Source organism: Marmota marmota, unplaced genomic scaffold, assembly GCF_001458135.2.
Source record: "Marmota marmota marmota unplaced genomic scaffold, marMar, whole genome shotgun sequence".
Taxonomy (NCBI): domain Eukaryota; kingdom Metazoa; phylum Chordata; class Mammalia; order Rodentia; family Sciuridae; genus Marmota; species Marmota marmota.
In genome coordinates this window covers 16,942,966-16,956,629 of record NW_026000082.1, presented here as the reverse complement: position 1 = coordinate 16,956,629, position 13,664 = coordinate 16,942,966, and the positions used below count along the sequence as shown (strand labels likewise).

The following is a 13,664-nucleotide window of genomic DNA, read 5'->3' as shown; positions in this document are numbered from 1 at the left end:
TAAGAATACATGAAACTTAAGAATATTCCTCTGCTATTGCTTATATTTCACAATAAAAAGTCTGAAAAACTTTACTTTCATATACCATGACAATAGGTCTCTTTACTTCTCAATACTTTGCTAGAATGGAATTCCTCCATACATTTTCTAGTATTTACTAGTGAGTTTTCTTTACATTTGGTACCACTTCTTTCACACTGGATAATTTTGAAAATGAGAGCATCTCTAGATTATTAAAAGTATTTTAAAACATGATTATAATAATACATATTCATTCAGTTTCAAATAATATCAATAATCTTTACAATTTCCAAAAGACCTTAGCCATGTCTCAATGCTAATGCTTTGAGATAAGCAGCATATGTTTTTCATTATCTGTGCACAAAAAACAATGTAGACAATTGAACATAATTTCTTTCATACAATTTCTCTCCAGGTCTAATTGCTGTTGTCACTTAAAACACTTTAATAATTTGATTTACAGTATAAGAGAATCACACACACATTATGAGATATATCTGCATATACCTCATACCTCTGCAAATATATTGGCCAACCTAATTTCTAGAAAGCCTCTGTCCCTCATCCTTAGGAGTCTCATGTGTTGTTTTGTTTATTTATTTGTTTTCTGTTTGTGTTTGTCTTCTGTAAGTGGTTAATTACTATTTCACAAAAGGCAGATTCATTCCTGTCTTGCTGTCTGTTGTTCACAATCACCAACTAACAATGTACTTCTCCAAACTATGGTTGGTTTATTTGTTTGTTGTTGTTGATTTTAGTTTTCAGGCTAATTATAACCTAATAAACCTAATCAACTGAATTTCGATTTTTTTCATATATACCACACTTCCCAACTCTCTGAAAGATAATATAAAGACTACCAACTTTTAAAATCATGGTATGGGTTCTTCCCAGTTTGTAAATCGAGCTCTTAACACATTTCATAAAGTACTATATTGTGATCAGACACAGATTTACTATTGCTTTGGTTGCATTAGACAATAAATGTCTCAAAGTTGCTTTAAAATATTATCTTAGTGGCTTGTAATGAAGAAATAAAATTCATAAAGTCCTTTAGGATCAAATGTGATTCTGAAAAAGTTCTGTGAAGAAGAGCTAAAGTGGACAGAATAGATAATTCTAATGTTCCTTGGTCTGGAAAAATTTGGCAGGAAGTTTATTTTTACTTAAAATTTCAAAATTTTGCAATTTTGTAAGCAGTACTGTGGCTTTCTGGAGAAAACATGAGAAGTGATTCAACCTGAAAGTCTGAATTGCAAAATGATGTTATAAATGCAGACAGGGTCCTAATATGTAAGTCTATGGCTTGATGTAAACAAGGACAGTAAGAATTGTAAGCATAATATTTACTTCCAGACTTGGAAGCATTTTCTCTCTAATGAATTCTAAACACGTTGAATCAATTCTGATAGTATTACTGGGTGTATTCATAAGTTTAAAATGAATAAGTAACATTATTGTAGAAATAGGCTGACTACAAGTATCTATTTTACCAAGAAGATCTCCAGTACTCATTTATGTAAAGCATTTAGGGAAGTTCCTACTAAAAATTCCTACAAAATACTGCATCAGGACTGTATTCTATAAAATAATTATCTACAAAGCAGGGACAATATTATCATTTGGTTAAAGACAGTAAATTTTTCAGTAACTTGTGATTGCTACTTCAACAGAAAAACCTCAATTAAATTATGATGGTCATGCAATTAAATTATGACAATTATTCTATTAAGAAAAAGGACAAAAAAGAACAAAGATCAGGGAAATATGGGAACTGAGCAGTTTCAAATCCCAAATTATTGAAATATGTACACAATTTCAATTTGTAATATTACATATACATAATTTAAATTTTAAATTTGAAAAAATATAACTTCAAATAGAAATTATGTCCGTGTGTATGATATATGTGTGTGTAACATGGCACATACACACACACACCAAAAAAGGAGAAAATGCAAAATGCCTAAGGTCATAGAAGTACCTCAGATGAGAGAACAACTAAAGAATGACAAAGCATTCACTAGATAGACAAGATGACACAGATTATTTCAGGGATCACACACTGTAACAGAATCAAGACATATAATGAAATACCAAGTATTACTATAGAAGTTAGAAGAGATCAAAATTGTCAAGAATCAAAAAGAGAATTCAATCCTAGAGGAATGAGAAGCCTACAATGGCAAGACATAAAAAGGATTTCTGCTATAAATAAAATTGAATTAATATTACTCTAAAATTTCTTCAATTTCAAATATTTTTTCTTTGCATCTAAGAGGACACATGGTCATTAAACACATAATATTTTAATTCATCCCTTTGGTTTTACTAATGTAGGTTAAACTCAGTATTGTTATCAAGTTCACAGGGAATATTCCATTTGTTTTCCTTCTTCTTTTCTGAACTCCCTCCCATACTTCAAGGAAAAAGAACTAGCCATAAAACTGACCTCATGTGGAGCACAGCCAGAATACTTCAGAGTATTCTCATGTCCTGACCCAATTAAATAAAATAATGAACTTATTTTTTAATTCCTTAAAAGTAGCTATTAAAGATTAAATAATTCCAGGTTTGGCAAATAATATCATGGAAAACGTAATCGTGGCTCCAAAGCTAACTTGGACTGCTGCTTATCATTTCCCCCATGTCATCATCTAGTCAGCAGTCCCCCGATCTAATAACATTTAGACAAGACCATAAGTACTTGCTCTGTTTATGAAAATCATAAAAATCATAATCCTTAATGAAAATTTTATTATTTTCTCATGCCCTATTTTAAAAATTAAATTTGTATAGTAAGAATTGGTAGTCTCAGAACCATCTGTTGTCTACTCATGTTCTTTGAAGGGGCTACTAATTAACTGAACATGTTTTCATACTTTCTAGGTACAGGCGTTAAGTAGATTTTTCTAATTACAATGGTTATATTTTTATTTTTAAAGATGAGTACTTGTTTATTCTAACCATAAGAAACTTTTCTAGATTCTGAACTACAATTTTTATAACAATTTGAAAAAAAATTTATAAATATCAATATATTTTTCTAGACAAAATATTTTTAAAAAGAAAAAGAAAAACTAAACATTAATTATTTAATAAAAAGAACTTTTAAAAAGGACTTTATGATAGTTGATTTGAAAATGCAAAATCTAATGAATTTAAATTAGAATTAAGCAACATTTTCTCACTTAAAATAAAAGTCAACTTTCCATTGTGAATTTTACTAATGATAGCTTTCTGGCTATTTATTTATGACATCTTGGTAGAGTCATAAAATTGATCATACAGTGACCAATGTAGAAGCAATGAAATTTATAATCAATCCTGTGTTGTTTAAAAGCATAAAGCCCAAATTTAAATTATTTAGGTTGAGTTTCTGTTATAATTTTATAACTAAAATGTTATATTGAGCATATTCCTACTATCAGTATCCTGGAAAATATGCACATCTAAATAGAAAGCAGTTGTTATCAATAGCAAATTTTATGAACAACACTGCTAAAAAGTCATATTCTATTCTATTATTATTATTTTTCTCTCCTTTGTGGCCAACTCCTATCTATATAAAACATTACCTCAACGTTTGTCTTTAAAGTTAGGGCTAATGCTCAAAGAATGCATAACAATGTAGAGAACTTTAAATATTCTGAAAACTGAGGAAATATGAAGTATATGTAGAATGTACTAAAAAGAAAAGAAAAAAGAGCATCCTAGGGAACTGGAACTTGGCAGGCTATCATAGCAAATGACTAAAAATTTTCTAGAAAACTCAAAATTGAGAAGCAAGCCCATAAAGGTAGTAGATTCCTTCTGCAAGCCACCTAGAACCCACAGAATTAAAAGGAGTCATTTATTGATTCTTTGAGAAAACTGTCTATCTAATGAGTTTCATGCACAAAGGTGATGGCAGACATGGGGCAATTATCATGAATATCCAATGCTTGGAAGATGAAATAACAAATGCTCTATTTTCCCATTCTTCTTTTCCTGCAAAAAACACTGAGTATCTGCTATATTCTGTGGATGATGACCATAATGTACATCTAGAGTATAAGATAATGTTAAATCATGAGCAAAATATTTTTACTGAGAAAAAAATAAAAGAAATAATTTCTTTTAATTAATATGATCAATGTGATAAATTATTTTCATTATACTTTTAATTCTTTAAACATGGTTTCCTCTAGCTCCTTGAACTCAGTTGCCTTTATCTGCTGAATTCAACATTGATGACTCCTCAGATACAGATTCTAACAATTCATTTTTCATATAATATGGGTCATACTTTCATGTTTCTTAAAATGTCTCAAAATTTTTGTTGAAAATGACATTTTTGGTGGGGGGTGGTATTGGGGATGGAACTCAGGGGCACACAATCACTGAGCCACATCCCCATTTTGTATATTATGTAGAGACAGGGTCTCACTGAGTTGTTTAGCACTTCACTGCTGCTAAGGCTGACTTTGAACCCTCCTGTCTCAGCCTTCTGAGCTGCTGGGATTAGAGGCGTGTGCCACCATATTTGTAGCAACTCTGGATTCTGACTTCCCTGCCAAGATTATTACCTTTTATTTTACTTGTTTAAAGATTTGCTTGGATTCATACTCTGTATTCTTATTTCTCTCTCCCTGTACAGTTGCTGGTGTCCCTTGCTACTTTAAAAAAAGTTGTTTCTATTTGTTTTTTTGTTTTTTTTGGAGGGGGGTGGATACCAGAGATTGAACTCCGGGTCACTCATCCACTGAGCCACATCCCCAGCCCTATTTTGTATTTTTATTTAGAGACAAGATCTCACTGAGTTGCTTAGCACCTCACCGCTGCTGAGGCTGGCTTTGAACTCATGATCCTCCTGCCTCAGTTTCCCAAACTGCTTAGATTATAGGCGGCAAGCCTGGCTTCTTAGGGACTACACCTGGGTTAGCATGGCTTAGTGACCAGGAAACAACTGGTCAGAGCCTGTAAACCTATAAGGCTTCCATCTTTTGTCAGTGCATCTGTAAGTGGCTTGGAGAATATGTTCAGTTTATCCAGTTTATAAGCTTGTTCTGGATTTTATTTACTGCCTTTCTCAGGCTTCACACTCAGTTGTGAATTATTGGCTTGCCAGGCCCCTTCCTAGTCCCTTACAATCATAACAGATTTATGCATACATATAACCTTCCAAACAACCAGAAATAAGCAGAACTTTATCAAGGCCCACTTTGGTTATCTGGTTCCTGAATCTTTATTGTTTGTCCTAAGCATTAAGACTCTAGGCCTTCCCTGACTGCCAGTAGGATCATTATTGCTTCTGCTCATGCCCCAGCACTTGGCTCCATATAAACTTCCTTGTCTTTTAACTTGACTGCTTTAGTAAGTGCTTTTGTGCCACAGAGCTAGGGAGCCAGTGGCTGCGGGGGGAGGATGAAATCTCTAAGTTAAAATGCCACACTCCCTTGGTTCAGTAGATTTTCTAGACAAATGTTTCTCAATCTGTTACATGTCTTTGGTCAATTCCCAAGTTTTAAAATTGTTCTTGATAATTCTGGTCAGTTTTATTGTTTCTTTTGGGGGAAGGAATATTCTGAGCTCCTCACTTCATTCCAGAGGTCCGTACAGACTTCCTCTTAACAACTGTCAATGGGCACATGCAGAAGGCTAATTAAAAAGCTGAAACCCAAATTCCCTCTTTACTTTTGCTGTTGGAAACCTCAACAATGGGGTAATTAGTGTAGGTTCTCTCATCTTTAATATGAGAAAATCAAATGAGAGTAGATTCTTGGCCTAGTATACACTATGACTTGTGAATAAAACTCAAATAATATTTTGGTCACTAATATGAAAGAAAAGCACTCATAAAAGATTTTAAAGGACTGACTACTCCCTCCTACTGCATATGAGAGAGGTGGCAAGGATTATAAAGTGATCTCAAAAATGTATAAGCAGAACTTTTCTGATATTCTGCTTTACTCTCTCATATGAGGTTCCTGGGAAATTTAAAAATCTTAGTCATTAACATTGATAAACTAGAAAAAGAATCAATATTGACTTTCATGGCAAATTTTAAATCAATAGCATTGCTTTTTAAAATATGGTATTAGAATCACCTATAGTATTTCTTAAAATGTATACATTTAGATCTCATCTATATGCAGGAACTAGAATCTACAGGGTGGGAGGTAGAAATCAGTATTTTTAAGAAACAACTCAAGCAATTAGTATGTATCCAAAAGTTTGAAAATCAGACCCTTTCCGGTATCATTCCTAGTCTCACCCCTCACCCAAATTATAATTAATTATATGGATTAAGCACCCCACATTGGGAAGGTAATTCATATAACAGTCTAGGGAATAAAGCTAAAAGAACAAAGAATTTAAGATAACCTCTTTTAAGATATGTGCTCTCTTAACCTTAGTTTTCCTCTTTGGATAGCTCCTCCTTCAATTCATCCACAATATAAAACATACCTTGATGGGAGGCCCAGGTTGCCTCTTGCTTGGGAGGCAATAAAACTATTGGCAATGTTGTCACACTCATGCTGGTGTAAGGAGCAAAAGGAGATGTTCATAGATGTTCTAGCCTCATTTACTGATGGTAAAGATCAGCGATTTGGTTACAAAATCCCATTCTACTATTTAGAGCTCTTAAATTTGTTCTTGAGGAATCTTATGAAGGTAAAAGCCCTATAGTAATAAGTAGTATGATGCTTTGACAGCATACATCCACAATTTACAGTTTTTGTTTGGTTTTGCTTTAATTTTGGTACTGGGGATTGAATGCAGGGATGCTTAACCACTGAGCTACATCTCCAGATCTTTTTATTTTTTTATTTTGAGACAGGGTATCACTAAGTTGCTGAGGCTAGCCTCAAACTTGTGATCCTCCTGCCTCAGCCTCCTGAGTTACTGAGATTACAAGCATGTACTACCACACCTAACTTTCAGATTTTAATACAGAATTTTATGCCAATTGACAACTTTTTTGAAAGTTCTCATGGAATATGCTAGTACAACTTTGCAAAAATATTATTGCTAACATTCTTGAAATTTTAATCTAAGAGAACAGATTTTTTTTCTTATTTATTTGAAAAGATTTAGTAATGTTCTAAAATTACAAAGCCTTTTTTAGGTTAGAATAAATTATGAAATATGTGAACTTGCAGTACAGTCAAATAAATATTAAGTGTAGGTTAAAAATTATTACCATAAATTAGGTATATATATTTTATTTAAAAAACTTCAGCCAGGTGCCATGGCGAACACCTGTAATCCCAGAGGCTCAGGAGGCTGAGGCAGGAGGATCATGAGTTCAAAGCCAGCTTCAACAATGGCAAGGCACTAAGAACTCAGTGACACCCTGTCTCTAAATAAAATACAAAATAGGGCTGGAGATGTGGCTCAGGGTTGAGTGCCCCTGAGCTCAATCTCCAGTACCAACAAAACAAAACAAACAAAAAAACCCCTTCAGTAATGTATACATATTAAAATATTGTGATAGGAATTTACAGAGTAAAAAATAAAAAAAATTACACTTTTGAATCAAAAATTTTTAAAAATTCAGCAGATGAGAAAAACAGGCTATTTTTACATCAGTTATAAGAAAGATCTTTATACACAGCATTAACTAAGCCCATACCTATATTCAGGGTCACTGTCATAGGCAGAGTCTCTGTATAATAGCCCTCTTTTCAGCTCCAGCTCTTCGTCTTTCTCTGGGTCTCTCTCATCCTGAAAAATTAAAAAAATTTTCATCAACTCATTTCTCATTGCTTTTAATATAATTCTTATGTTTCTTTGGGAAAGGCTCTTCTTCTCCATTATGGAAAATAAAAGTATGTTTTTTATCTATTGTTATGTGAACTCCAAAATGATTGCACTTGCCTTCTGAGGCATGAGTGTTTGAGAAAACATAGATGTAAGCACGTAGCTGTGACTTTCAAAGAAAATGACTTATAATTGTTAATCATAAGCCAAAATGCAATTAGAAATAAGTAATGGCAAAAATGAAAGGCAAGTTAATTGAAATGAATATATATGTCTTCCCCTCCTTGTACAGGCAGCCTATTCTTCTAAGTTAAGGGCATAAGAAACAGAATTCTGAGAGACTGCTTTGAAAGTACCTATGATAATTTTATATAATCTAATATCAAGTATCTGTATCAACTACTTAGCCAATACCCTTGGCTCCTTGGTCAAACAAGAACAGAAATGAAGAGAACTGATAACAAGAGCAACTAGTAAGCACAAATAAATATTTGTATTAAGAAGGAGTCCATTCACATATGTAAGAAAAGAGCTAAAAACAGATTATGATGAAAAAATTATTTAAAAATTTTGCTGATGTCATGAAACTGCAAAAACATTATTTACTGTAAAAATGCGAGCAATAAGTAACAGGGGAAGCTTAAAAATCCCAGAAAACATACATAAAAATTTAGATTGTTATAGCTTCTAATTTTTATCATTATGAAGTAATTTCATTTATTTCTATTGCTGTTTTCCACACCCATTAACATTTTTTGGTCTGTTCTTAATATAGTTAAAATATCTTTTAGTTAGTGCTCAAATGGTATATATTTATCCTTTTATTTTCAAATGTTCCTTTAGATCTTGGAGCATAGGAGGAATAGACAAATTCTAGATAGAGCAGAGGGATTGGAGGGGAAGGGAGGGGCCAAAGGGTAATGAATGATGGTGGAATGCAATGATTTTCAAAGAAAATGTAGGAAGTACATTTTCAAAGTACATGCATAAAGATATGAATTGATGTGAATACGCTATGTATACAACCAGAGATATGAAAAATCGTACTCTATACACGTAATAAGAATTGTAAGGCATTCTACTATAATATAGAAATAAAAAAATTTACATTTAAAAAAAAAGTATTTAAAAAAAGCAGATGTTGTGTATTTTTATCCAGTCTGGTAAACCAAAAGATTTGAGCATTTTTCTTTAACAGCTAGAAAACATAAAGGACTCTAATAAGCATAAGAGACATGACAAAGGAAACAAAAGGAATGGCTATCTTAAGAGTAAGAACACAATCACTAAAAACTCATGGAGAGCAGAGGTGTTGTCCCTTTAGATCTAGATCAAGGTTATCATGTAGTGGAATTCTGCTTCAGGAAACAAAAGACATTACTCTTGTGGATTTTCTCTTCAAGTTTTAACACCTTATATAAGATATGTGTGTGTGTGTGTGTGTACCTATGTAGATGTAATAATCACATATACATGCACACATATAATTTCTAAAATGTTGTGTATGCGTGTAAAATACACACATGTAGGTCTCTTGTGAGTACTTGGCATAGACATTTTTTTCGTTGTGGCAATCACATATCACATCTTACAAGCTACTAATTGTATATTGATCTCAATTTCTCCCTTTACGTATCTTAGAATATTTGTTGAAATCTGGAAATTTTAACTAGTATGATGTGGCATATCTGGGAAATCAAATATTTCCTTGTTGATCTGCTGATTGTTTTATCCATTGTAGAACACAGGTACTGAAGTCTCCAAATATTATGTGGCATTTATTTCTCCCTTCCGTTTTTCTTCTTCTATTTTAGGGCCCCCTTTTAGGGATATGTATATATATATATATAAATATATTTGTAATGGTCATATGTTCCTGATGCTTTGACCTTTTTATCATTTTACATTTTTTTCTTCATTGTAAACAAAAATTACATTTAAAGTCTATTTTGTCTGATAGTAGTATAGTCATTTTAGCTCTTTTATGCTGTTTTAATAGTGTTATCTTTTTACATTCAGCTTGTTTGTGACAGTGTATCTAAAGTGTGTTTTATAGTCAGAATATAGTTTGATCAAGTTTGTTTTTTTTTTTATTTAGCATCCCAATCTCTGCCTCTGGAGTGGTTAGTTCATTTAAATTTCATATAGTTACTTATGAGGCAAGAGTTACATATGCCATTTGTTGTTTTCTGTCTTTTTTTTTGTTTCTCAATTTTTTAATTACTACCTTCTTTTGTGTTATATTTTCCAGGGTACATGTTTAATTCCCTAATAATTATATTTTCATGCATTTTCTTAGTAGGTTCCATGGTAGTTTAGATTAATATTAATTAAATTTCCAAAGGATTTGAAGACTTTTCTCACAACTCCTCCTTGTTTTTGTATTGTTATTTTTATACAAATCAAATATTTATCTAAAACTTGCTCACTGAAATAGATTTTTAATTACTGTTTCATGAGGTCATATTTTAAATCAAGAAGGCAGAATAAGCAACATCTACTGGCAAAAAAATTTACAATTATGCTTTCTTTTATATTTACCTATTTAGTTATCTAATCCATTGCTCTTTATTTCTTCATGTAAATTTGAATTACGCCCACAGCCTCTAGGACTCCTTTTGGTATTTCCTTATAATTCAGATCTGTAAGTGATGGCATTTCTGCTTTGTCTGCCTGAGAATGTCAGTATCGATTACATTTCTGAAAGATAGTTTTGCTATCTTTATATAAATATAAATCTTAATATAAAGATATTTATGGTTGATGGTTATTTTCTTTGAGCACTTTGTGTCACCCCAGTGCCTTCTGGACTCCATAGTTCCTGAAGAGTTTTAAAATTTATTGAGGAAGAGGGATAGGTGATGAGTCCTTTCTCTCTTGCTGCTTTTAATATTTAAGCAAGGGGTAGAAAGAGTCCCATGAAAATAGAAGAGAGATAAATGGAGTAGAGGAAGGGGGTTAAGGGAGCAGGAAGGAGGGAGAGACCATAAATTATTTGTCCTTTAAAGTATACAGTTCAGTTATGTCTGGTCTTTCCTGAGCACACACAAAGCCCTGGGATATATGCATTGTCCTACAAATTTGTATGGTCTTCTAAAATCCCATGAATATGAGGGAACTTTTCAAAGCCCCTATGGACATATCCAGCTTTTCCTTTTAATCTTTTGCTTAATCTACTGTTTATCCCAACCGCTATCTCTACCTCTTCAAACTACTGTGAAGTTAAGCAATTCCTTGTAATTATTTTCAAGAAATGTCTCCAGTGCAAATATTTTGCACTGGGAAAAAGCTCTCTTTGACTCAAAGAAAGACAAAACTGTAAGTGGGATCTTTTAGGGAAGTCAAATAATGATTGTCTGGGAATGGTCTTTGAAGAAATCCCAACTTTATTCTTCCACCACAATGGGGTGAAGTGACATAAGACTGCAATATGGACAAGGCTTCAATACATTATGCTATATATAAAAGGCTAGTCATAAAGACACATAACATATGATTCCATTTAATAAGCCGTATCCTAATGGTCATCTAGGAAACTCAAGCTGGTAATTGCCTATGAATGGAGGAGAAATGTGGGAGAGGACAGAGTTTTTTATTTGACTCCTAATGGGTATAGGATATCTTTTGCAGTGATGAAAAATGCTTTGAAACTAACTAGATGTAGTGATGATTATACAATTTTTTAGTATGTGAATTACTTTTTAAAATAAGATGTCTTTTTAATGGAACAATAGGTGACCTTAATAGATTTTATTATCTCAAGTAGACAGATACACATTTCCCCTGCTCTGTCTGGTAAACTAGATTTTTTTTTTTTTTTGAAAGCAGGGGCACTTGACCACTGACCGAGCCACATCTCAGCCCTTTTTTAATTTTTGATTTTGAGACAGGATCTTCCTAAATTGCTGTGGGCCTCACTAAGTTAATGTGGCTGGTTTTAAACTTGTGATACTCCTGCCTCAGGCTCCTGAGCCACTGGAATTATAGGCGTGTGCCATTGCACCCAGCTAATCAAGAACATTTTACAGATGAAAGAAAGAGGGTAAAGAATACATTAACATTTTGGAAGTGCTTGTTATAAATGTTTAAAAATGTGATATACTAGGACTTAAACAGAGTGCTATACCCTATAATAAAGGCATATATACTCTCTACAAGTACACACAGAATAACTAAAAGTGACTGTTATGCTTGTTCTTAAGAAATATTAATAAATCTCAAATAATTCTAAGTTGTTCTCTAGCTGAGAAGAAATTAAGTTAGCTGTCAATAATAAAGATAAGAGAGTATTCAATTAGATGGGAATTAAGAAAGACATTTCTAAATTACCACGGAGTCAATGAAGAAATAACAATGGAAATTAGAAAATAAAGTTTCTTATTATATTCAACATAAAAATTATGGGATGCACCTAAAGCAATGTTTAGAGGGAAAATTATATTCTAAAATGTAAAGATTAGAATATCAAAGCTCAAAATTAATAACCTCAGCCTCTATTTTAAAAGCCTAGGAGAAAAAACTAGGACATAAAACTATTAACATAAGTTAATTTAACAGAAAAAGATCTGTCCTAGATGAATAAAAAATTTCACACTATTCTCTGAAAAAAAAAATAAAATGAACAATCTCTAAGTCAAAATGTGGGGGTGGGGATTAAAGTTGAATTACCATTGTCAGGTTTGAAAAGGGAGATGCTTATATACTTACAGATTATACAGATGCTTTTAAAAAGAATATAAAACTCTTTCAAAAATCTTCATATCATTCTATTTAATAATATTAATGAAAAATTCTTTGCAAAACTAAACTGATAAAAGTGAGAAAAGAAAAACTAAAAAAATCTGAATAACTGATGTTGAGAAATATTGAAAACTTTCCCATACTGGTAGATTTGTTAAAAGTATTTCTGATATAACACAGACTCTATTGAGACTGGCTGAGAATCTTTCCCAGCTCATTTTTATGAGGCCAGCCAAAACCTAAGGAAAGCATTACAAAAAGAACCCTGCAGACCAATCAATATAAACTTGGTTAAAAAAAAATCTAGCTAAAATATTAGTGAATTTAAACCAGTGATATATATTTTCAAGAAAATCATGACCACAGGTTTTTTTCCAAGAATACAAGCATGGTTTAACACTATTATAAAATAAGTAATTCACTATATTAAAAGATGAAAAAAGCAGTTATTCACCTCAAAAGATACAATGCAATAAAACTTTGCATTAATGATAAAAAATTTAAAAACTCTTAGAAAATAAATAATAGAAGAAACTTATATAATTTGACAAACAATACCTAAACAAATAAAAACAAACAAAAAATAAAAAAAAAGAAGAAGAACTCCTCTAGTAAGCACCATACTTAATGTTAAAGTATAAAAAGCTTTTTCTTGGATGAATAAAAAAGATAGTATGTCCTCTATCACCACTTCTGTTCAATATTGCTTTTGTAACCCTACATAATTTACTAAAGTAATAAAGGACATTTCCATGTAAATATACTCAAGAATGAGTATTTGAAGAATATACTTGGTCATAACTATAAATAAGGGTAAAAATTATCTTTGATCCAAATCTCAGATTATGCAAAAAATCAAATCCAGATGTACTGTGGATCAAATGTAAATGGAACAATGATAAAATATTTTAAAAGTAATTTATTATCTTCATAACTGTGAGTAGCCCAAGTTTCATTAATATGGAATTAAGAAAGCCCTAACTAAAGCACTAATCAAATGGAGTAGAAATAGAGCTATATTTAATTAAGAACTTCATCATGAAAAAGACTTTGTTAAAAAAATGAACAGGCAATAGATTGGAATATATTCATAATATGAAGCATATCCACCAGAAAATATCCAGGAATGAAAATAAAAGAATTTAAAAGAGTGCTAC

At 31.9% G+C, this 13,664-nt stretch overlaps 1 protein-coding gene across 1 annotated transcript in view; it reads right to left on the bottom strand.

Moving 5' to 3' along the window:
* Positions 1-13,664, bottom strand: part of Spata6 (spermatogenesis associated 6) — a 126,387-nt gene that overhangs the window by 14,189 nt on the left and 98,534 nt on the right. Inside the window, exon 10 of the mRNA XM_048816309.1 lies at positions 7,640-7,731. Coding sequence (XP_048672266.1) covers positions 7,640-7,731 — 92 coding nt within the window. The remainder of the gene's footprint in view (positions 1-7,639; positions 7,732-13,664) is intronic.